This window comes from Podarcis cretensis (assembly GCF_951804945.1).
Source record: "Podarcis cretensis genome assembly, chromosome: 1".
Lineage (NCBI taxonomy): Eukaryota > Metazoa > Chordata > Lepidosauria > Squamata > Lacertidae > Podarcis > Podarcis cretensis.
In genome coordinates this window covers 117,793,376-117,815,312 of record NC_137170.1, presented here as the reverse complement: position 1 = coordinate 117,815,312, position 21,937 = coordinate 117,793,376, and the positions used below count along the sequence as shown (strand labels likewise).

Here is a 21,937-nt window from a genome sequence, read left to right as displayed (position 1 = left end):
GGCTTTTATATGTTGGTGCATTAAAAAATATACATACTGCATTTGCATGCTGCATTTTTGAAGTGGCTTAGTCTACAATTCTACCACCTTGTGCTTCTGTTGGAAGTGTCAAGGTGTGACTCGGCTGATGTATCTGCATGAGAAAGGGTAGATAGTGAGAGGAACCTCCAAGCTTCCTAGATTGTCCTCCTTGCGTTGATCTGTGTTGAACTTCTTTCAGCCATGCTCTTAGGCAGTGCTGGATTACCCAATAGGCAGACTTGGCATATGCTTAGGGCACTAGCAAAATAGGAGTGCAAAAAACTGAGAATTCTTTTTTTGAAAGGAATTTACTTTTGACTTTTTTTAAAAGCATTGAATAAGTCAACATGGGGAAAAATAAAACCTTATTAGACTTACTTGCCTTCCACTACACACTCTTGCCCCTTTCTGTTCTGTTCTCTTTTTGTTATTTATTTTGAATTTCATTGGAAGGGTACCATAATCTTTCCAGTGCTCAGGGCCTCTAAAGCAGCCCTTTTCAACCTGTGGGTCCCCAGATGTTGTTGGACTACAACTCCCATCACCCCTAGCTAGCAAGGCCACTTCTTCAGTGGCAGGGTGCGGTGGGGTTTTCCTCAGAAACCCATTTCTCCGATGGGTGATCTCCTACCCTTCTGAGAAAAACCCCACCCCACCCTGCCACTGAAGAAGTGGCCTTGCTAGCATCAGACCAACACGGCTACCTACCGGTACCTGAATGATGGATTATTATTTGTTGATGTTTAGTTTTGCTGTTGAGTATTGGATCCTAATGGATTGTTGAGTATTGCTTTGTTTGATGTAGGTTGTTTATGTTAAAATTATTGTGACTTTTTATATAGGATCTGATTGCTACTATCAATGTTTGAAGTTTTATTATTATTCTAATGTGCAGGTGGCGCTGTGGGTTAAAGCCTCAGCGCCTAGGACTTGCCGATCGAAAGGTCGGCGGTTCGAATCCCTGCGGCGGGGTGCGCTCCTGCTGCTCGGTCCCAGCGCCTGCCAACCTAGCAGTTCGAAAGCACCTCCGGGTGCAAGTAGATAAATAGGGTCCGCTTACCAGCGGGAAGGTAAACGGCGTTTCCGTGTGCGGCTCTGGCTCGCCAGAGCAGCGATGTCACGCTGGCCACGTGACCCGGAAGTGTCTCCGGACAGCGCTGGCCCCTGGCCTCTTAAGTGAGATGGGCGCACAACCCCAGAGTCTGTCAAGACTGGCCCGTACGGGCAGGGGTACCTTTACCTTTACCTTTAATGTGTGTTGGAAGCCACCCAGAGTGGTTGGGCCAACCCAGCCAGATGGGTGGGGTATAAATATAAATTATTATTATTTGATTTCCCCACCCTTGTTCCTGATGTAGATCTTCACTCACCCCAAGTTCTCGATGTAGATCTTTATTCCCTCCTTGTTCCTGATGTAGATCTTCACTGAATCCTCCTTCTCTGGCTGGGGAAGTGCCATTGTGTGCTACAAAAAATGTCTTGGGCTAGCCCGGCACAAACCTCAGCCATTACTCAAAATCACAATTTTCCTCTCAGTTCCCTCCATCCCTGATTTACTTAAACTTCTGTTACCATTTTAAACCATTACTTTTCCCCTTTCCGTGTCCTTCCCTTCTTGCTCCCATGTCATGGCCACTGCTGTTGTGCAACTGGCCTTCCCTTTTGCTCCCCTAACCTAATCTTTACTTCATGCAAAATCCTCCTATGGGGCTTTGCAATGACATTCTTATAGCTCTTTCTCTCTGTGTGTCTCTCTGTGTGTGTTAGTCTACGTAATTATACAGGGCAAGAGTCTCTGATCTAAAATCTTACTAAAAGTTTATTTTATATTTTAAAATTTAAGTGTGGAGAACTAGAGGGAGACTGGGCTACAACCAAAGCACATTTCACTTACAACCACAGTCTGCAATGCATTGTATCTAAACAAGACCTCTCTTTTAGGAAAACAAGAATGAAATTTCCCCTGGGGAGGGGGAAGTACCAAAGAAATTAGTTTTTAAAATTCAAATTAGTGCTGTTTTGTAAACAATGCTGTCTTTCCTATTAGTATTCCCATCTGTGGGGCTATAAACTGTTAGCAAGCAAGCTTCTGCTTATATTTTATTGTCTTGTTATCAGAATTAAGTTGGCCTTCTGAATACATTTAAAATGAAAGCACTGTGATTGTTCTCCCCCTCCCTTGGAAAACTATTGGATGAGAAATGCTAATTACTGTTCTTAACAAGCTGAAATATCTATAAAACTTTTTAGTCTACATTTGCTTTTCCGCAACCTTCCAGGGGCCGCATAGAAAGGTGGGTGAGGACAGAGACTAAAGAGAGCAGAGCAATTCTCCCACACAGTGGCGTAGTGTTGGGGGGGGGGGGCAAAGTGGCGGTTGCCCCAGATGCAAAATTGTTAGGGGGCACAAAATTTCAACCCCCAGTGCTGCCTTGATACAGCTGCCTGCTTCTGTCACTGGGCTACATTGAAAGCAGCTTCTCCATGCGAACCAGGAAGTGACGTCTCCAGACAATGGAATAACTCATATAATAATAATGTTATTATTTACACTTCGCCCATCTGGCTGGGTTGTTTTCTTATCTCTGCAGCTGTGATCTTCTGGGTGACATGGACGCCATTAGGCAGCTGAATGTGCATGCACATTCCCCCTTCCTCTGTGCGGCCACGGGGCACAGGCAACCCACGCCACAGCTCCCACAGCGCAGGAAGCACTTGCCTAAATTAATGGGCAGCTTCATTTCTTGTTGCTTGAAATCTGGGCATGATGATATCTTTGCAACATTAAAGCATATAATCTTTTAGCATATGCGGAAGTGTTAACTTCATTTCAGACTTGGAAGACTATACTTTTCAAAGCCACTAACAGTTGAGAAAGAAGTTTAAGAGCCAATATCTAAAATTGAAGTAGGGTACTTTGCTGTACTACCTGTTAGTACTGTTGCAAGCCGCCCTAATCTCCACTGAGCAGTGCACAAGATTCTAGGGGTCCTGGCCTTCAACCAGGGTCTATGTCTCTTTGGGGAGAAATAAGGTGTGGCAGAATCTGCAGCATCTTTGAAATATGATTTATTAGCATAAATGTGCAATCTGGGTGTAGATGAAGGGAGTGCACAGTTTGCAGCTTTCTTATCGCAGAAGCATCTTGTCCTCCACAAACCAGCATTGCGCTCTTGAGACATCCTACATACCATGTATTTGTTCTTCCTTTTTGCCTCCACAGCAGCCCATGGAATTCTGCCCCACTCCTTCCCAGCAAACATTTAAGGTTTCAAAAAAGACAAATTTTCTCATGACGTTATGTCTCCATCATCTTGGCAACTTGCCAATTCTCCTGTCCCTGCCAACTCCTGCGGGGACAGCTGTTTTGCATTGCCAATGGCCCATAATGGATCAGTATTTGGTTCCCCGTCCACTGTAGATGATGCCCTGATGGATCGAATCTGTCTGCAACAGCGTCTCCTTGCCAAGCCAGACCTCACGCTGCAGAAAGCCATTGAGGAGGCCGTGGCCTCAGAAGCCGCTGAACTCTCTGCCCAGGAAATCCGCACGGCCAGTAGCCTGCGTCTTGCTAGGGAACCATTCCCGTGCCAAGTTTCGGTTCAGAGACGCCATCTGTCGGTGATGTTCCAGGAGGTGCCACATCACTAAGGTCTGTCGATCGGCTCCATCCAACCCCCCCCCCTCGCTATATCGCAAGTCCAAGTCTTTCCCCGGTCCGCCAAGGGAAGCTGCTTCGCCCTCACCAACTGCCACTGCCCATCCGGAACCATGATTGGCCAAACTGACTCGCCTACGCATCACAAGCTACATGTCACCGTGCTCATTGAAGGAGCTCTGTGTGACATGGAGATTGACACCAGGTCTGCCTTGTCCGCACCAACATCAACTGCATCTCTGACGCAGAAGGTGATGGCCTAATCAAAGACTTTGCTGTATGTAATGGAACCACTATGATTGTAACTAATGCCTTATCTCAGTGGGGAGGGGTGTTATGTATTGAAGTTCTCACCCTGGCCACTAGGAGTATCATGTATATAGTTTTCACTCAGGTCCATGTCAGTTACTTTAGGCGGGAAACCCTGGGTTGTTGTTGCTACAATGTTGACAGCCGGCTGCCTATAAAAGCAGGCCGGCTGACCTGTTTGCTGTTCAGTTCTGTTCTGGCCTGTGAATAAACAAGAACTGTTTGAAGAATCACTGTGTCGTCTGATATGTTCACCCACAACTTAACAGTTTGTTTGTCTTACCTTGTGTGCCTTTACCATATGTGATGTCACAAAACACTCTTGTCTGTCATAATGCTAATTTCTCATTGTGATGAAGCAGATCGTTTCCCCCATTCAGAGCCCCTCCAAACTGATTTTTTTTATGTTTCAGGATTTCAGCAGGAAGCAACAGGACATGCTGTAATGGGAAATGAAGCACGATGTCCACCCCAAAACCTTTGTGGATGGAAACAGTAGGTAGAGCATGAGACTCTTCATCTCAGGGTTGTGGGTTTGAGCCCCACACTGGGCAAAGAGGAGGCTGGACTATATGAGCCTTTGTGATTCTATATATTGAACTGTCTGGCTGGACTGAGAACTGGGGATGAAGCATAAGGCTGGGTCTTGCCAGTGTGGTGTAGTGGTTAAGAGCGGTAGTCTCGTAATCTGGTGAACCGGGTTCGCGTCTCCACTCCTCCACATGCAGCTGCTGGGTGACCTTGGGCTAGTCACACTTCTCTGAAGTCTCTCAGCCCCACTCTCCTCACAGAGTGTTTGTTGTGGGGGAGGAAGGGAAAGGAGATGTTAGCCGCTTTGAGACTCCTTCGGGTAGGGATAAAGCGGGATATCAAATCCAAACTCCTCCTCCTCCTCCTCTACAATTCTGTGACTCTATTAGAAAAAGAAAACATCATGAACACAAATCATAATGAATGCACAATAAAAATGATGTCTGGAAGTGCCCTCAGGTGGTTTTTGTATATTGCAGAATTCCCCCAACCCCTACACACACACACACACACACACACACACACACACACACAACTCTTCTATATTGGAATTAACATGCATAAATCACAGCAAGGATATATCTGCACCGGGAAGTCACTTCCAGTTTTCATTATGTGGAAAACAGCCTTTAGGTTGGAAACATTATGATGCAGTTAATGGACAATGGCCTTGCAAACCTTTTGAATGTTCCTTTTTCAGAGCTGTAATGGCTTTCCCCCAGTAGCATCTGAAGCCTGGTACAGCCTTCCTCTATCTATTCATTTATTTTCAAGTGTTCTGCCTGTGTTTCTGATACTGCAGTGCCCAGCAGACAAAAGGAGCTGTCTTCCCCTTTTTGTCTGCAGCCCGCAAAAGCAATAGTACTGCTGTCCAATGTCAGGGCTTCTGTTTTAACCCTTCCCCCTATCAACACACAAGGGAGCCATATCGCTACATAACAAGGCACTGTAAATTAGCTTGCAATTAAAATGATGGGATTGTCAGAGATGATGACCCACATTTTGATGAGCTATGCAGTTTGCCCATTTGTGATCTGCATCCACCGTGCCTTTTATTCTGCAGTCCTGCGTACATTTTAAGTAAGTCCAACGAAAGCAGTGAGTGTTATTTCTGAACAAACAGGCAAAGGAGTGTGCTAGAAGGCATTGGCCATCCCTTTTTAGGGCCCCTGGGGTGTGGAACCTGTTGCATCTCCTGATCTTGGTTACAACTCCTGTCTTCTTTGATCACTGTCCATGGTGGTAGAGCTATTGGGAGTTAAGAGTCCAGCAACATCTGGAGGATGAAAGTTTATCCACCCCTGGACTCGGGCTACCATAAATCTTGTTGCATTCATCAGAAAGGAGCTACCGTTGTCTAAGAAGTGGGATTGGTTCATGCAAAATGTGATCCCAATAAGGAGAATGAGAAACTTTCTTCTTGGAATAATAGGTTTGGAATTGCCAAAAAAATATGTTAGATTGTTTTTGTATGCCACAACTGCTGCTAGAACTTTGCTGGCCAAAAACTGGAAATCACTAGAAGTACCAACAGTGGAGGAATGGCAGATGGTGGATTTTTCAGAGCTAGCCGACCTGACCGGAAGAGTTCGTGACCAGAAGGAGGAGGAGTACCAGGAGGATTGGAAGAAATTTAAAGACTATTTAGCTAAATATGCTAAGATAATTTAAATAGAAATACTTGCAAGTACCAGATTGGCCTAGGATTTACATAAGTGATGTTACAGAATAATATGTTTAAAGTAAAAATGAAAAGAAAGAAAGATGTTAATCGATTAAGTAAATTACACGTGAAAATAGTTTTGGAAAACTGTTACAATGATACACATTGAAATTCAGCCTGGGGGAGTCGAGGAAGTCACCCAACAATGTAATGAAAAATGGAATTATTATACTTAAGATTTATGTTTGTGTGTGTGTGTATATATATATGGAAAATCAATTAAAAATTTGGAGAAAAAAAGGAGAATGAGAAACTTGCTCTGCTCTTCAGCTTTTAGTATCATCCTCCACAGTCACTCAAAATACACTCAAAGCCCTTGTTAGATCATAGAATTGTAGAGTTGGAGGGGACCACAAGGGTCATCTAGTCCAACCCCCCTGCAATGCAGGAATCTTTTTGCCCAACATGGGGCTCAAACCTGTGACCCTGAAATTAATAGCCTCATGCTCTACCAACCGAGCTATCCTACAGATGTTGCGTTACATTGCACAGTGGCACGCCTAAGTTACATTGATCTGCTTGCACATAATAGTCGTGTCACGGGTAGATCATCTTTTCGTGGGGATTTCAAAATGATTTGCTCCTAGGCACAAAGATTTGTTTTTAAAAACAAGTTCTGAAAATTAAGTCAGAACAATTTCACACATACACAAGCAAACACACACAAGGGCACTGGCACGCAGGTGATGACTGGGCTGCTCAGCTCATCATTCATGACACTCTGACATTTGCACAAACCCATTGCTTGTGACAACTGCAAAAGCAATGAAAACAGTAACTGGGGGGAAACAAATGAATTGTTACAGAAAATAACCTGGGTTCAAACTTGTGTGAACTTAATGCATCTGAGAAAGTGGGACTTAAGTGTTATCTTCAGATATATATTTCGATGCAGCGCCAGATTCAACAAGGGTTTCCTCTAGTGCAAATGTGAGAGCAAGGTCGATGGTTCTATCTGGAAAGCTTAAATGCTTGTGTTGACAAAATGCTAGCAAAATCTGCTGTATATTTTGAAAAGTGGTTTGTCCAGCCATCTATCCACCTGTTCTCTATAGGTTGAGACACCTCTTGAGACATCATTGCCAAACTTGGCCCTAGAAGATGGGGGTGGCAATTTTCTGCAATGTTGTGGATTATGCTCATCTATAAATATATGTAAAAGGGCAGAGTGGGCAAATCCAAACCCAACACGCTAAAAAATATGGTCACAAAAAGAGGCCACAAACATACCTAATAAACCCGGCAGAATAAGGGCCAAAAGAATGGGTAGATTAAAATGGTTTTGGCCAGCATTTAGAAACAGACAGGAATGGTGACAGCTGTGTCTCCCTGGTCAGAGCATCCCACAAACAGGGAGCCACCACTGAGAAGGCCCATTTTTGTGTCCAGCTGCAGCACCTCCCTCAGAGGAAGAAAACAAAGTAGGGCCTCAGATGACAAATGCAAGGTCTGAGTTGGTTCATGTGGGGATAGGTGGTCTTTGAGGTAATCCTGTTCTGAGCTGCATAAGGCTTTATAGATCTTAAAGACTTTTTTGAAGGTAGGGACTATAACTCAGTGGTAGAAAACACACTTTGCCTGTAGGATGTGTAAGGTTCAACTCCTGGCACCTCCTCTCCCCCCTCCCTTTCAAAAACTGGTAAGATAACAGGTGATGTGCAATATGGCTGTTGCTACCAATCAGAGGTAATCTTTACCATAATAAAAGACAAAAGTGGAAAGGACCTAACAGAAGCAGAAGACATCAAGAAGAGGTGGCAGGAATACACAGAGGAATTATACCAGAAAGAAATGGATGTCTCGTACACCCCAGGTAGTGTGGTTGCTGACTTTGAGCCATACATCCTGGAGAGTGAAGTCAAATGGGCCTTAGAAAGCACTGCTAATAACAAGGCCAGTGGAAGTGATGATATTCCAGCTGAACTATTTAAAATTTTAAATGATGATGCTGTTAAGGTGCTACACTCAATATGCCAGCAAATTTGGAAAACTCAGCAGTGGCCAGAGGATTGGAGAAGATCAGTCTACATCCCAATCCCAAAGAAGGGCAGTGCCAAGGAATGCTCCAACTACCGCACAATTGCACTCATTTCACATGCTAGCAAGGTTATGCTTAAAATTCTACAAGGCAGGCTTAAGCAGTATGTGGACTGAGAACTCCCAGAAGTGCAAGCTGGATTTCGAAGGGGCAGAGGAACCAGAGACCAAATTGCAAACATGCGCTGGATTATGGAGAAAGCTAGAGAGTTCCAGAAAGACATCTACTTCTGCTTCATTGACTATGCAAAAGCCTTTGACTGTGTCGACCACAGCAAACTATGGCAAGTTCTTAAAGAAATGGGAGTGCCTGATCACCTCATCTGTCTCCTGAGAAATCTCTATGTGGAACAAGAAGCTACAGTTAGAACTGGATATGGAACAACTGATTGGTTCAAAATTGGGAAAGGAGTACGGCAAGGCTGTATATTGTCTCCCTGGTTATTTAACTTAGATGCAGAATTCATCGTGCGAAAGGCTGGGCTGGATGAATCCCAAACTGGAATAAAGATCGCCGGAAGAAATATCAACAACCTCAGATATGCAGATGACACAACCTTGATGGCAGAAAGTGAGGAGGAATTAAAGAACCTTTTAATGAGGGTGAAAGAGGAGAGCGCAAAATATGGTCTGAAGCTCAACATCAAAAAAAACGAAGATCATGGCCACTGGTCCCATCACCTCCTGGCAAATAGAAGGGGAAGAAATGGAGGCAGTGAGAGATTTTACTTTCTTGGGCTCCATGATCACTGCAGATGGTGACAGCAGTCACGAAATTAAAAGACGCATGCTCCTTGGGAGAAAGGCGATGGCAAACCTAGATAGCATCTTAAAAAGCAGAGACATCACCTTGGCAACAAAGGTCCGTATAGTTAAAGCCATGGTTTTCCCAGTAGTGATGTATGGAAGTGAGAGCTGGACCATCAAGAAGGCTGATCGCCAAAGAATTGATGCTTTTGAATTATGGTGCTGGAGGAGACTCTTGAGAGTCCCGTGGACTGCAAGAAGATCAAACCTATCCATTCTGAATGAAATCAGTCCTGAGTGCTCACTGGAAGGGCAGATCGTGAAGTTGAGGCTCCAATACTTTGGCCACCTCATGAGAAGAGAAGACTCCCTGGAAAAGACCCTGATGTTGGGAAAGATGGAGGGCACAAGGAGAAGGGGACGACAGAGGACGAGATGGTTGGACAGTGTTCTTGAATCTACAAACATGAGCCTGACCAAACTGCGGGAGGCAGTGGAAGACAGGAGTGCCTGGCGTGCTCTGGTCCATGGGGTCACGAAGAGTCGGACACGACTAAACGACTAAACAACAACACCAATCAGAGGACACAGTACTGAAATACAGTGGTACCTCGGGTTAAGTACTTAATTCGTTCCGGAGGTCCGTTCTTAACCTGAAACTGTTCTTAACCTGAAGCACCACTTTAGCTAATGGGGCCTCCTGCTGCCACCGCGCCGCCAGAGCACGATTTCTGTTCTCATCCTGAAGCAAAGTTCTTAACCCAAGGTACTATTTCTGGGTTAGCGGAGTCTGTAACCTGAAGCGTATGTAACCCGAGGTACCACTGTATATGGACAAATGTTTTGACTTGGTATAAGATGACATCACTGGATAGTGTAATTATCGTCTTCTACCAATAGGTTACACTCAGTTATTAGTTTTGTAAGCCAAATAGACTATGTGGTTGGTGTACACCGGGGTCCTCAAACTTTTAAAACAGGGCCAGTTCACTGTCCCTCAGACACTGTTGGGGGCCGGCACAGCATGGCGGCTTCATGGTGGGGTTCTGCAATGGCTGGGCGGGCTGGATTTAGGACCCTGACGGGCCGTAGTTTGAGGACCCCTGCTCTACTGCTACAGCACTGCGGGGTGCCATACCCTCCGAGAATCAGTGATCCAAGTCATGATACACAGTTGTCATGAAGGAGAGCCAAAGATCTCTGAAAACCAGGTGAAGGAGAGCCAAAGACAAGGGAGCCGGTGAAAAAGCCTTGCTCGCTTCTCTCCTTTGCTGCCTTCCATTTTTTTCTGACTTAATCCAGCCACCCCACTGAGCTCTGCCTACTGCAAGCAGTCCCTGGTGCCATCACTGCATGCTGAAGGCGGCCTAGCATCGCACAGACCTCAAGCGCAGCCTCCAAACAATTTTGAATGTGTCTTTTTTGAGAGTCACAATTCTGTAGTTCGGCCAGTTCCATTTGGTAAATCGGATCAGCAATTTATCCCTCGGTCTCCTTTCTCCCTGCCCTGATGTGTCATGGCCTTGGGCCTCCATCTCCCCCAGGCTCCGTGGTAAACAAGAGCCCCCTTGTTTCCCCACCCCAGGTTTCCTGACCCCTTCGCTTCTCTAGCGGGGACTTTCCCTAATGGCCCCTCTCTGTGGCAGCTCAGCTCTTCCCAACCCCGCCCCCCATCCCTCTGGCCCTGGGGCTCCTGTCCAAATGGGTCTGTGTCCGTCATTCAAGCGGGGGGGGGGGGCTTCCACGGAACCTCCCCTGCCACCGCTGCCACCTCAGTTTCCCCCTTCAGAGCCTCTCTTACTAGGCTGACCCCAGGCCAAACTGAACTCCAAGTTGAGGTTGATGCGCCTCTAGGCCTCCCTGTTCTCCTGCTTCAGTTTGTCCTCCAAGCGGGACAGTTTCTTCTCCAGCGAGGATGCCGCCATCTTCCCCTCCCTCAGAGCCGCTGGCACTGCCGCCACCATGCAGCCAGAATACACAAACACCGCAGTGCGCACGCACCGAAAGGACCAACCAGGCCACCATATTCTCCTCCTGCTCCTCTTCCCACCGCAAAGGCTCAGCTCCACTTTTGCCCAATGGGCCTGTTTTGCCTCGCGGCTTTTCCTCGCTTTATGCATGCGCAAGGGCACCAAAGCACTGCCCAAGCTCAGTTACAACACGGCCGTGCCATCAGTGATATTTTGGACGTTCTCCTTGCCAGTACTTGTGCATTTTGGGTGGGCCGCATTTAGGAGGCTGGTGGGCCGGATCCGGCCCACGGAACATAGTTTGAGGACCCCTGGTGTACACTGTACAAATATCTCAACCCCCCCTGCCAAACCAAACCCTTTCATTTTGAAATAATCACCCGTATGTTTAAAATGAGGTTGAAAACCAAAAATGGACTGGAGTTTTTCAAAGTGTATCCAAGAACAAATGAAATCCTAATAATAATGTATAGGGTCATTACTAGATAGGCATATGAATATTTAAATAGCGATGTAGAGGAGAGGAAGGAGTGTTTGATAAATATTTCCGTTCTCATTTGGAAAGAGGGAGAATAATGCATTCATAATGCCATATAATGATGATTAACTACTTTGTGATCCAGCCGTAATTAGGGAGGGTACTTATTGGCGCCCGCTAAGAAACATTTTCAGTCGGTATATCTCGCACTGAAGAGTTCTCAGAAGAACTTCCTTAGGAAGGATCTGGTCTACTGACATTAATCATGCAGTATGGAAGAAATTAGCTAGCAGGATGGACCCAGGTAATTATGCTCCAATTAGCACTGTATTGATCCAAGGGCAATTAGTTGAATGACTCAGGCTGCAATCCTAAACACTCTTACAAGGGAGTAAACTTGTCCTCCTATAGGTGAAATAAGTAAAAATTACAGATATACAACTAAAACGTAGTAGATGGCCAGTTCCATCCAGCCTCCTCAATGGGATAACTCTGTTGGTAGAGCATGAGACTCTTGATCTCAGGCTTGTGGGTTTGAGCCCCACATTGGGAAATGATTAATTGTCATCTGGTAGCTACAATTCAGGCTGCCTCCTGGGAAGGAGTCATTATAACAAGACCAGCTCCATCAGGTACCTTCTCCTTTCAGCTGATTCCATTTGAGATGGTCATTGTAAGAACTGTTCTTTCAGAAGAATAGAAGCATAACCATCTGAACCCATCCCACTTACCATTCCCCTCTCCCCCTCTTTCCCTCTTTTCTTCCTAACAAAAAAATAAATAAAAATAAATGCATGATGAATTAAAAAAAAAACCCCTCTATTCTACCCTGTTCCCTCTTTGTTTAAACCAATTCATGAACCAAGAACTTATACACTGACCACTAATAATAAACCACATGTTGTAGATATTATTCCACATTTATTATGTTATTTTTGTGATATACAAATGACAGGTATACCTATTTGTATAACATTATTCTTGTGTATAAAACCCAATAAAAAGCTTTTTTTTAAAAAAAAACACACCTGTTCTTTAAGGATTGACACCCAAGTTTGCTTATCCCCCCTTCCCTCCCCCCCTTTTGTGCCTTTTTTTTTTTGTAAAAGACATCTAATTGTTTGTATGTAAGCTGCTCTTTGAGACTTTGGGCTGAAGAGGGGGGTAGAAATGCTTTTTAAAAATATTTGATTGAGTTGAACTACACGTACCTCTGCGTGTGGCAGTGAGGTAATGGACAATCAAAGACCCAGAACTATTTTTGCAGTGGTTCTATTTCATACCCAATCAGCATGAAAGGGGGGCTTTTTAAGCCACTGCATTCTCCAAAGCTAGACTTTTAGGAACTCTGAAAATGCAAGGTGCTTCAATAGAGGAGTGTGCAAGTTGTTGCGTACTGTGGAACTTTGTGGAAAACACAGCGCAAGTCACTCGGAATGGAAACAATGGAGCGCTCCAAATCATTGGCCCATGGATGCTCACAGAAAATAACAGATCTAGCTGAAAGGCAATGTGCGGAGATTTGCCGGGATTGTTGCAATGGATCCCTAATTAGAAGTATTGTGCAATTGTAAGACAGTTGTATAATCTAAGGTTCTATAATTATATTTTTACGGCATAATCTAAATTGTATAATCTAAGAAGGGGCATGGCTGAGAGGGATGTGGTCATGACTTTCATGAAAGGGCCCCTCACTTCTGAACTTGCCACTACACTAATGATGTGTGGGTGTGTTAATGTAGATGGCCACATAAGGGAGGGTATACACAAACCTATTGCGGGAGGCCCAGATTTAAGAAAAGGTTACAGTATGGCACACTCCATGCGTAGGATGGGCCTTAATTTCCTTGTGAAAGCAACTTCATACATTATAGCACCTGAAGGTACCAACTGCTGAAGGGGCTTCTGTTGAGGTGAACAAGTGTAATAACTTACCTGAACCAGCTTGGGGCAACAGACAGAAAGGCAAGCTATTCTTCCCTTAACTGATTCCTTATTGAGTAGCTGCCTGTAGATTGTCCTCTCTCAGGCTTTACTTCCTTCCTGCTTCTTCTCCAAGGCCACCTCCAGACAGCACTTTTTGTTATGTACTGATGTTCTCACCATGGGCCAGCAGGGGGATACTGTAGATAGTTATGCAAATGAAGGATCGAAAGTGACGTTCAGTGATTGGATAGTTTGTATGCAAATGAAGGATCGAAAAGTGACATTCAGTGATTGGATAGATTTAGAAAGTTGCAACAGTTACAATTGTTCTGGAGCTCTATATAAGCAGGCTGACTGAGCTCCTCAGTTCAGTTCTGTTCCAGCTTACAAATAAAGAGCTGCTTTGGAAGAATCGCTGTGTCGTCTGATATGTTCGCCCACAACTTAACACTTTCATTGTGGGTGCCTATAATAACAAAGAGCTTGACTTCAATGTTCATTTCTAAGGGCTTCGTTCTGGATCATCTGTTCCTCTTCCTCCTTGCAAGTGATATAAAAAATTGGGGTTTGGATTTTGCCACCCAACTCCCCATGGGACTCTGAGTCTCCTAAGTCCACGATCGGTCAGAGAAGAATGGATGGAGGCAGGATGCAGTGGGAAGCAAGGCAGATACTTATTTTTTCTGTTGCAGCAGAGTCCCCTCCCCTCCTTCCAAGGAGAGAGAGACCCTGAACAAAAGTGTGCAGGAACCTTTTAAAGACTTTTGACATTGCTCAACCCCCTAAGCCAAAGACCACCTCAAATTCATCATACGTACATCATAGGAGGCGGTCTACAGCAGAAATCGTGCCTGCCAGGATACCTGATAATGGTTGCCGATTGCATTACCTGGGCAGTCTGGCCATTCTTTCGTGATGGTTAATACTTTAGTTCCTGAATCCAGGTCGCAGGCTCACCCTAAAGGTAAAGGTAAAGGGACCCCTGACCATTAGGTCCAGTCGTGACCGACTCTGGGGTTGCGGCGCTCATCTCGCTTTATTGGCCGAGAGAGCCGGCGTACAGCTTCCGGGTCATGACTAAGCCACTTCTGGCGAACCAGAGCATGGCACGGAAATGCCGTTTACCTTCCCGCCGGAGCGGTACCTATTTATCTACTTGCACTTTGATGTGCTTTTGAACTGCTAGGTTGGCAGGAGCAGGAACCGAGCAACGGGAGCTCACTCCGTCACGGGGATTCAAACCTTCTGAGTGGCAAGTCCTAGGCTCTGTGGTTTAACCCACAGCACCCTACTAATACACAAATAAGCCCTTAAGACAGGATTTGTAGGCGAAAAGATAATGGGAAGGTTTTCCCCATTTGCCTTCCTTACTGCAGAGGAATATTTGAGGTCATTGGGAGAGTCAAAATGGCTTAAGGATTGCTCTCCTGTACTAATTTCAGACACATGGTTTACAGTATATTTAGATATGTCAGCATTAATTAATATTTATTCTATATTTGAGACCTTAGAATTCTTAAAACACAAGATGTTCTTCTATTCTCCAGCATTATTGTCTGCACTCCTGGCATTCCATTGTTTCCGTCACTGCTGACTGCCTTCACTGTTTTGTTTTTAAAAAACCAGCGGACGTTTGTTGCATTGGGATTCCATGGGAGCCTACGCTCCCTATACAATTCTGCTTCAGTGTAAATGGGTTGTCTTTTTGAGGAAGGAAAAACAGACACAAATAAACCAAGTGGAGGTTCCAGAGGCATCCTGGCTTTTAGAGATGGACAGAAAGAAAGAGAGAGATTGTGTGAGAGGGCAAGGGTTGCAGTCAGAAATGGGGCCACCGACTCTCCTCTTAACTGCTGCTGCCTCCTTTTTTTTATGACCAAAACAGTTTGAGGAAGACTCTGCTGTGTTTTCCTGAGCAGCAACAGCCAGGCTAGAAACCTGAGAAGGAGCTTATCTCAGAAAGGCTGAGGGTGGATGACCAAAGGAGAACAAACAAACTCTATATTGTGATTTGAATGAATGAATGAATGAATTTATTAATACGGTCACAGACCAGCGTCAACACACACAATATCACAGATCATAAAAATATCAAAAATACAAGAGACAATATGAATATAACAAGGATTTAAATATAAAAATTAAAAATTAATTGTTAGCGTGCCCCCTGTAATTAACATTTAGGGGTTTGGTCATTATGGGATACCACTTGCTTCCTGCGATTGATTGCAGATGCACAGAATTTAGCTACATTTAATGTAGTCTTGGGATTCTTGTCCTCTAGCAGTAGTTTTAAACTATGGTATTCCGATTCTTTCCTGGACTTTTGCAAAACAGGTGTAATAAAAGTCAAACGTATATCCTCATAAAGACGACAACATAATAATACATGTGAAGCAGTTTCAACTTCCAACGAGCCACAAGGACAGACCCGTGCTGTGTATGGTTTACCCTCAAATCTGCCCTGAAGTAAGGCAGAAGGGAGAACATTAAATCTGGCGAGGGTAAAAGACCGTCTGTATTTGGGTACCTGAAGACCTGACAGATAGTTAGCTGGAGAAAAACCTCTCCCATGGTCCCTTATTGCTGGATGTTTGATCATTTCACTCATGTGGCATTGTAATTCTACGTCCCAGATACGCTGGCGAATTGTAGTCCTGGCTTTCTCGAAGCCTGTCGCTATCAGGGTCTGCTGTGGGATCCCCAAGCCTTTAAGTTTTTCCAGCAGTGTAACTTTCCATCTGGATTGGTAGGTATCTAATAAGGTTAAAGGTGCCAGCCCAACCGGGAAGAAAATAAGCTTTAGCCAATAATGGATCTTCAATACCCTTATCTGAGTACTGATAGGAATTTGCCCAACCTCCAAACGGACCGCTATGTTGGATACGCAAGAGGGGATCCCCAGCAGGCAGTGGAAAAACTTAGTTTGAAATGCCTCTAAGAGAGTAAGGTTTTTAAAGCTGCAGATCTGGGATCCGTATAACAATTGTGATAGTATTTTGGCAGCAAAGACCTGGGAGGCTGCCGGTATATGTTGGCCCCCTTTCCCATAAAAGAATCTTATTAACGCTTTGGTAGATCTTTCTGTATTTGCAATAGTATTATTAATCTGAAAACGCCAGGAGCCCCTTTCCTGGAAGGTTACACCCAGGTATTTAAAGGTTGCTACGTGTTCTATTGGGCGATTGTCAATTCTCCATTTGTGCCTCCTCCTTTTTTTAGAGAACACCATGACTTGGGATTTGTTGTAGTTAATTGTTAGTTGTTCGATGCTGCAGTATTTGGTAAAAGATCTCAAAAGTTTTCTTAGTCCATCACAAGAAAAAGAGATTAAAACTGTGTCATCCGCATATAAAAGGACCGGGAGGGGCGTACCAGCCAATTTGGGGGGATGGGCATTTTCTTTCTCCATATTTCCTACTAGCGAGTTGATATAGAAGTTAAATAAAGTAGGCGCAAGGACACACCCTTGCCTAACCCCCTGGTGGATTTGGATTTCCTTGGATAGGTGGCCCTGTCGGTCACACCTTACCCGGACCTGTGTATTTTCATATAGACTGTGGATGAGATACAGTAGGTGTTTGTTTATATTTGCAGCGCTTAGCTTTCCCCAAAGCCTGTCCCTCGGTATTAAATCAAAAGCAGATTTGAAATCTATAAAGGCCACGTATAGGGAACCTCCTTTTCTTGATGCATATTTCTCCGCAAGATGTTGAAGAACAAGGCCCTGGTCTAAGGTTGACCGATTTGCCCTAAAACCCGCCTGTGATTCTGAAAGGATGTGGTTTTGTTCCAACCAGTCCATTAATTTATCGCATAGGTGGGCAGTGTACAGTTTGCTAATAATACTTAGGAGGCTAATTGGCCTGTAATTCGCCGGATCTGATCGGCTCCCTTTCTTGAATAAAGGGATGATGATTGCTAATCCCCAGTTCTCAGGGATAATGGCCGACTGATCTATGCTGGTAAATAGGGCAGCTAGCACAGGGGCCCACCATTCAACATTAGCCTTAAGGAGTTCCGGTGTAATGTTGTCTACGCCGGGTGCTTTTCCAGGTTTAAGGGATTGGATGAGCCTATAGATCTCTTCAGTTGCTACTGGGGGCCATTCGGCGCCAATATCACTCGAAGCTGGGGGCATGGCCTGCAGATGTTGATTTGATGCATATAAAGATGGAAAGTAAGCCTCCCAAATCCCAACTGGTATAGTATAATCAATTTCAATCGGGGAGTTTTGCCAACTTTTAGCAACTATTTTCCAAAAAGTGGCTGAGTCTTTCCTTCGAGAGGCCTCTAATAGGCGTTGCCACTCCCCCCTCTGGGCCTGAAGCTTTTTCTTTTTAATCAGATCTTTATATTTACGTTTGGCTTCGAACCATTCCGCAGGAAGCAAGGGTCAGTTCGCTGATTTATAATTCCTGTACTTATCCAACAAAGAACGCTTCGTAGCAATACATTCCTGATTGAACCAAGATTTGGATTTATTGAGGAATAAAGATTGGCGCGATGTCTTTTTTTGGGTCAGGTGGGGTTGCAAAAGTGAGATCAGATCCTGGAACAAGATTATTCTAGATTCAGAACATGATGAGTTTAAGAGATTATCTCTTCTCATGAGGAATATGTCAGAGTATAGCCTTTCAGATGTTTCGGCATTCAGCTTTTCGGTCCATCTAATACGTGAGTATCTCATCTCCATGTTGGGGGACCTGGGGGCTTCAAGTTTATCATTACAAAATAAGTCTTTTCTTACATCCAGGAGGAGGCAGAGCGGTAAGTGATCACTATCAACCCTCTCCTCCACTTTGCACTCAAGGGCTCTATTTAGGAGATTAAATGATACCATAACATAGTCGATAGTGGAAGCTCCTGCATTTGATATAAAAGTAAATTCCCCACAAGTCTCCCCATTCTTGCGCCCATTTAGTATGACCAGGTCCAGCTTGTTGGAAAGACGCAATAGGCACAGACCTGCATAATTACATCCCTTGTCTTTTGAGAGTCTGGTGGGTATAAGATGGTTTTCTTCCACGATGGGTGGCGAGTCATGGAAGTGTGCATATAGTGCTTCGTCAGACTGGCCAATTCTGGCATTAAGATCGCCAGCCACTAGCACTGAAGCTGCAGGGGTTTGAGTCATCAAACCATCAATGTATGTTTCCAGGTGTTTTTAATCAGCTGCTTGCCTCTTTGGGGGAGAAGATATACATTAATCAGTAGCAGGGTGAAGAAACTACTTTTCACTAATAAGGCCATAGCCAGGTGTTTCAGTGTCTCTAACTTTACTAAGGACGCCCTCAACCTTGTAGATATTAAAATGCCTAGGCCGCCCTTGACTCTCCCCCCTTTAGTGCTTGGAGATCCTGTGAGGGACATTGAGGAAAAGCCGTTAACTTCTAAGTCCCCTGTGAGCCATGTCTCCTGTAAAAATACTATGTCGTAGCCTTGGATAAATTTAGCAAAGGATGGATCAGCTGCCTTTTTTTTCCATCCTGCGATATTCCATGATAAAAAGCTAAGGTTGGCTCTACCAAGATCCACTCCTTGTCAATTATCTTCCAAGGCACTGTTGGAGTTTACCATTCTACGTAGCAGCCGACTATCATCCTTACATGGAGAACTGTCCAGGTGTTCTATGGTGTCAGATGGTAAATGTAGAGTGCTCACATTGGTAGACACTGGGCCTTTGCTATGCAAGGCCTCCTCCTGGGGGTACTCTACCTGGTTGTAGCCTAATTCCGCTTCATCTAAATATCTCATTTTGGACCAGAAGCCTGGTGAAGTTTCCTTAGGCATGTTTTTCCTTATAGGGGGCGATGCATTATTCTCCTCTGTGAGTTGCACTTTCTTAATTGCAGGTAGATTAATCTCTGCTTTTATCTGAAGGTTACGTGGATGACAAGCCGTTGAATCGAGTTCTTGTGAGATGATCGTTTTAGGACTCTTGCTCTTTCTTTGGACATCCACCTTGGTTTCCTTATATAACTCTTTCCCGGCCAGCTTATTTCTTAGCGTTTCTAATCTTTCTAGAATTTCAGCTTGTATTAAAGGTGGGAATGTCCAGAATTGACTAATTAAGGTATTTTCTTCAAGGGAGAAATTGTGTGTAGGGGTATCCAATTCGTGGGGCGACTGGTGATTATTCTGATATTCAGCTTTATTGTTTTCCACCACCTTTGAATAGATGTCTTTCTTATTTAATTTGATGAGGTGCGAGGGGGGGGCAGGCACTTCGAATAGACGAGTCACTGTCAGGCCCACCCTTTGCAGCTTCTCCTTATTAATTAATATTTGTTTTGCGGTCGAGTCATCTTTAAATGTCAGCATCACTCGATTATGCTTATTGTCATTTGGGAGAAAATCTGCCTTGATAACGTCACCTTGTAGTAGGAGGCCTCTGAGTACTAAGTCAATTTTTTTAAATATATACGTTCTTTGTTGGTCCAATGAATGTAATTCTGTGCGGTTGTACGTAGGGCAAATAACCAGTCTACTTCTGTTGAGGATCAGCGTTTGTTCTGAGTTATCTTATTGCAAATGGGGGAGATAGTCTCCACAGTAGCAGAGGGGGTTTGCCAGTCTTTATCTAATTGTTCTTTCCGATCTTTCATTGCTTGAGGATTAGGGGGTTGTGATGCGCTAGTCACTTTAAGTTGCTGGATAATGCTCTGTTTTGGGGTCACGGGTTTAGTATTCTTTATATTTGATTTCTTTATTGTGGGATTCTCCAGGAGCTTGAATAACTTGGAAAAATTCAATTTCTTAGTTCGTGTATGACTCTTAGTCCGCCTTCCCACTTTTATGTTTTTAGACTTCTTCTTGTGAAGTAGATGTATTCTTTGGTGGCGATGCTTCTTTCTGGGTGAGGAGTGAGTGACTCGACTGTTGGTAGACATGGGAGTGGCTCTCTTTGGGATCTTCTCTGAGACACTGGGCTCTGTTGGAATTTTGGCCGCTGGAGTAGGGGGGTGTGAGATTGCTCCCTTCCTGATAAGCTCTGTCAGGCTCACTAGCAATCCCACGCATTCCATAAGAGAGTTCCTGATTGGTCTTAATTCTTTATTTATGTGCATTTGGCATTCCTTCATCAATTCATTGAAAAGCCCAATCAGGACACAGATACTGCTATCTGTGTCCCAGCAGGCTCCTTTTAGCTGGCTTGGATTTTCCTCTGTTCTCGTCGCACTTGGGGGTTCCATCCTAGCCTTTTCGCTGGGGCTGGCTGCATTGACTGATCCATCTAGTGTGACTTCCAAGCGTTTCAGATTTCATTCTTGATCATGTTCTACAAGAATGTCGGAAGCACTAGATTGGGCAACTATCTGAGCCATCTCCATTGCCAGACTGATCCCCTCTCTCTCCTCACCAATATCAGGTTCCTTCCCATACCATGTTCGGTCAATAGACCAATCATGGAGAAGTGGGGACTCGGAGCACATGGGCGTTTTTGTTTCAGGCTTAAAATATTGCGAAATTTTCGTCTGCGAGGTTGCTGGTGGTGGTTCAACCCTCTGCGTTGGGGAGACCCCCAGAACTTTACATTTCTGTCTGGTGAGCACCATCTCCGTAGAGTGTATGGAGTTATGTGGAATATGTGGATGTGAAGATAACACTGCTTCGTCCCAGTTAGACAAGCTGGAATTAACACTCCTCTCGTTAAATAACGCTCTCCCCAGAAGCTCCACGTCAAGTTAATTGATTAGAAGTGGCTGTGGTCCACTGCATGCCAGACTTTCCGACAGTTCACGGACTAGCAGTCAGAAATAGAGGGGAATAGATGGAATAGAATATATTGTGATTTATGGCAGCAGTATTTCTCACATAGGCTTTGAATGTCAAAGGCAGCCCCTTTGCATTGTATATGAGGAGTGACTATCTTGAAATCATTAAAATTAATACTGGGGACTGTTATTGGAAACATCTAATGGTGCAATGGCTTGATATAATCTTTTTTGTGATGAAATTAGGTGTTCCTTCAGGTTGCTGTAGATTGAAATCAATGCTCCAGTTTCATTAATACCAGTGAAACTAGGTTGGTTACCCAGAGCTATTTGCTTGAGACAGGATTCTTCAGCACACATGCTCTCTTCTTGAATTAGATGTGTGGAAGATCCCGTTTTTGAACCAGGATTTGATGCCTTTGGTTCCTCCCTACACATTGTGTCTCACTCGCTGGATCATCACCTTGTCGTGGTGAGTGGGCTTGCACGTTCCTATGACCCTTGTGAGCGAAGCCATCAGGAATCTCGTACTCCCAGCAGGATCACCCAAGGCAATAAGGTCAAAGGGAAGGAGCTAGGCAAAGAATGATCCAAGAAGTCCTCAGCGGCAGAACACGCAGATGATAACAAGCGGTATGTTACAATGGCTGTGAAGGCGGATGAAGGCTGCAACAGATAAGAATCTACTGGTCGTCGTGACTTCTCATGCCATCGGAACAGAGCCCTACTGCGAAGACTCTGTGTTGGTCAGCGTGCATTGATCTACACACATAAAACAAATTCACGCACAGGCATCTTCCAAAAACCCATCCCAAACCC

General features: G+C 44.5%; 1 protein-coding gene across 2 annotated transcripts in view; it reads left to right on the top strand.

Moving 5' to 3' along the window:
- The first annotated feature begins 4,418 nt into the window (after nt 1–4,418).
- AGPS (alkylglycerone phosphate synthase) overlaps nt 4,419–21,937 on the top strand; it is an 83,500-nt gene continuing 65,981 nt past the window's right edge. The window contains exon 1 of one of the 2 annotated variants that reach the window (XM_079978366.1): nt 4,419–4,483. In XM_079978366.1, the coding sequence (XP_079834492.1) occupies nt 4,434–4,483 (50 nt within the window). In that variant the 5' untranslated portion in view covers nt 4,419–4,433. Of the gene's footprint in view, nt 4,488–21,937 lie in introns of both variants that reach the window. The other variant, XM_079978367.1, reaches the window with a different exon arrangement.